Genomic DNA, 2,220 nt, shown 5'->3' with positions numbered 1-2,220 from the left:
GATAATATAATCATTTTATTTATGTTGTATCATAAGTAAATTATTTTGGATGCATTACTAAAGGTGCCACCGAAGTTGGTTCCAATTTGCGAGTATTAATATCACAACCTAAGTTCAAAATTACTATTCAATTAAATGCTAACCACTAAAAATATTTTGATTATTGTAATAGATCCATTACCGGCTCCCTTCCCATAGTTTTAAAACTTGTCCGGGATCGAGACGTCTCATTTGATTCATCTTGAATTGAGAAATCATTTCAAAGACATGATTTGTTATGATTCTAAAGCATTGTTTTAAATTTCATCTGAGACAACTCAAATAAATTAGACATCTCGCCATCACAACGAGTTTTAAAACCATGAATATTGCTACAAGATGATCCATCCAGGATTTTTAAATGAAAAAAAAAATACAATAATGGAGATTATTCTTATTTTTATAATCATCAAAATAAATAGAGATACAAAGCCCTCTACTACATAATTATCCCCTAATACACCCCTTCATAGTTATTTTTATCTTTTAAGTCCAAGAACTAGAACATCTATTTTCTTTTCCTCCCCCATCAACTACTAAGTACTAATTGACAAACAGAACAAACACCATCACCCACACCACCAAGACAAACTTCCAGATCAAAACATTGGGTTCATGAGTACTGAAACACGTCTGCAGAAGCCATGATGGGTTGATTCACATAAAGAGAATTCCATGGGTTCATGAAGGTATCAGTACTGAAATAAGTATCTTCAGTCTCAATACCACCAATATTATTTGCATTTAAATACTGAATGATCTCATTGAGAGACTCTAGTCTTTGATTCAACTCTCCCATTTGAGCCCTCAAGATTGAATTTTCAGACTCAATATTCAAGTAGTGCTGTGTAGTGATGTTCATGCTTGTAAGGATCTGATTATTTTCCTTCCTGAGCTGAGCAACTTGGGCCATCAAATCATCTAACTGCTTCTGTTTTCTCATCCTTGATCTTCTAGCTGATTCTCTGTTTGATAACATTCTCTTCTGTTTCCTCTGATCTATTACAAGTTGAAGGTCTTCTTCAGAACCAGATTTCTGAAGCAAAGTGGACCTTGAAGAAGTCCCACTAGAAGAGCCCATGATGTATTTAATATACAAATACCCAAAGATCAAAAAAAGCTCTAATAAAAATAATAATAAAAAACTAGCTTTTCAAGTTGGACTAAAGACACAAGACCCAGATACTACTTATTTCAAGATAATTTCAGATAAAAATATAAATAACGTTTGAGAAGGAAAAAGAAGGTCTAGAGATCTGATTTTTTGGAGGGCCAATTCATGAAAAAACATAAAACCAGTAGAGAAAGACAACAGAGAAAGATTGAACTAAGTGGGTCCTGCGCCTAAGTGTGGAATTTATCATAAACCCGGAGAGAAGAATTTCACTGAGAATTGGAGACATGAACCTCAAACATCAAGAATAAGAGATTAAGCATTAAGAAATAGTCTATGGAGAGGAGATCAATAATACTATCAAAATCACAACTTTGTATATAGATTCCCAGATAAGAAGAACAGAGTTTTGTGATATAAATAACAGGAGATCTGCACCGACCCAAAGATCAAAAACACAATAAAACGCAGATCCAGTAAATGGGTTTTCCGTTTTGACACTGAAAACCAAAACCAAACCTTGAAATCAAAATCCCAACAAAAGCTAGAAATTCCCACCTTCAAAACCCAAGAAAAAAAAGAGAAGCAATACGCTTGAATTCTTAACCAAAGAGAAAAAAAAAACTTCAGAACCTCAGATCTATGAAAAGATCTCAACAGGAAAAGAAACAAAGAACAGAAATCTCAAAGATCGCCTATAAGGAAGAGAAGAGGGGTGGAAGGGCTTTTGAGAGTGTTGAGGATGGAATTTATAGAGCCAAAAAGGCCCCAAGAAGAAATAAATAATTCGAGAAAATATGGACTAAAATTATTCAAGAAAACCTAAAAGAATAAAAGCAGAAAGCTTTGGAATCTCCCCGAAAAGAAGTTGGGTGGGGTGATCGAGAGTTGAATTACGATGCAGGCGTCTTTATCAAAAAGAAATTGATAATGATATGCCCATTTCTTAAACGGGTCGAGTTCCATTTAGGGACATCATCCTGTTTAACTGTATAATCACACTATTAAACGGGTCGTTTCGTCCTCATACAACCCGACCCATATAACTCATTTAATGATTTAAATTT

General features: G+C 34.1%; 1 protein-coding gene across 1 annotated transcript; it reads right to left on the bottom strand.

Annotated features, from left to right (window-relative positions):
* Nucleotides 1-413: 413 nt before the first annotated feature.
* GBF6 (G-box binding factor 6) lies at nucleotides 414-1,978 on the bottom strand. The gene has a single exon (XM_086435940.1). It carries the CDS (start codon nucleotides 1,118-1,120, stop codon nucleotides 653-655), a length of 468 nt encoding a protein of 155 aa, XP_086292066.1. The 5' UTR covers nucleotides 1,121-1,978; the 3' UTR covers nucleotides 414-652.
* Between the last annotated feature and the right edge of the window lie 242 nt (nucleotides 1,979-2,220).

Source organism: Akebia trifoliata, chromosome 3 (genome assembly GCF_017979445.1).
Source record: "Akebia trifoliata isolate Shusen 1 chromosome 3, ASM1797944v1, whole genome shotgun sequence".
Taxonomy (NCBI): Eukaryota; Viridiplantae; Streptophyta; class Magnoliopsida; order Ranunculales; family Lardizabalaceae; genus Akebia; species Akebia trifoliata.
Note: the sequence above shows the minus strand (reverse complement) of the source record. Positions and strands in the feature narration are given on the sequence as shown.

Bases quoted from the DNA above. Each gene is read 5' to 3' on its own strand.
- GBF6 (XM_086435940.1), bottom strand. From the start codon at position 1,120: ATGGGCTCTTCTAGTGGGACTTCTTCAAGGTCCACTTTGCTTCAGAAA.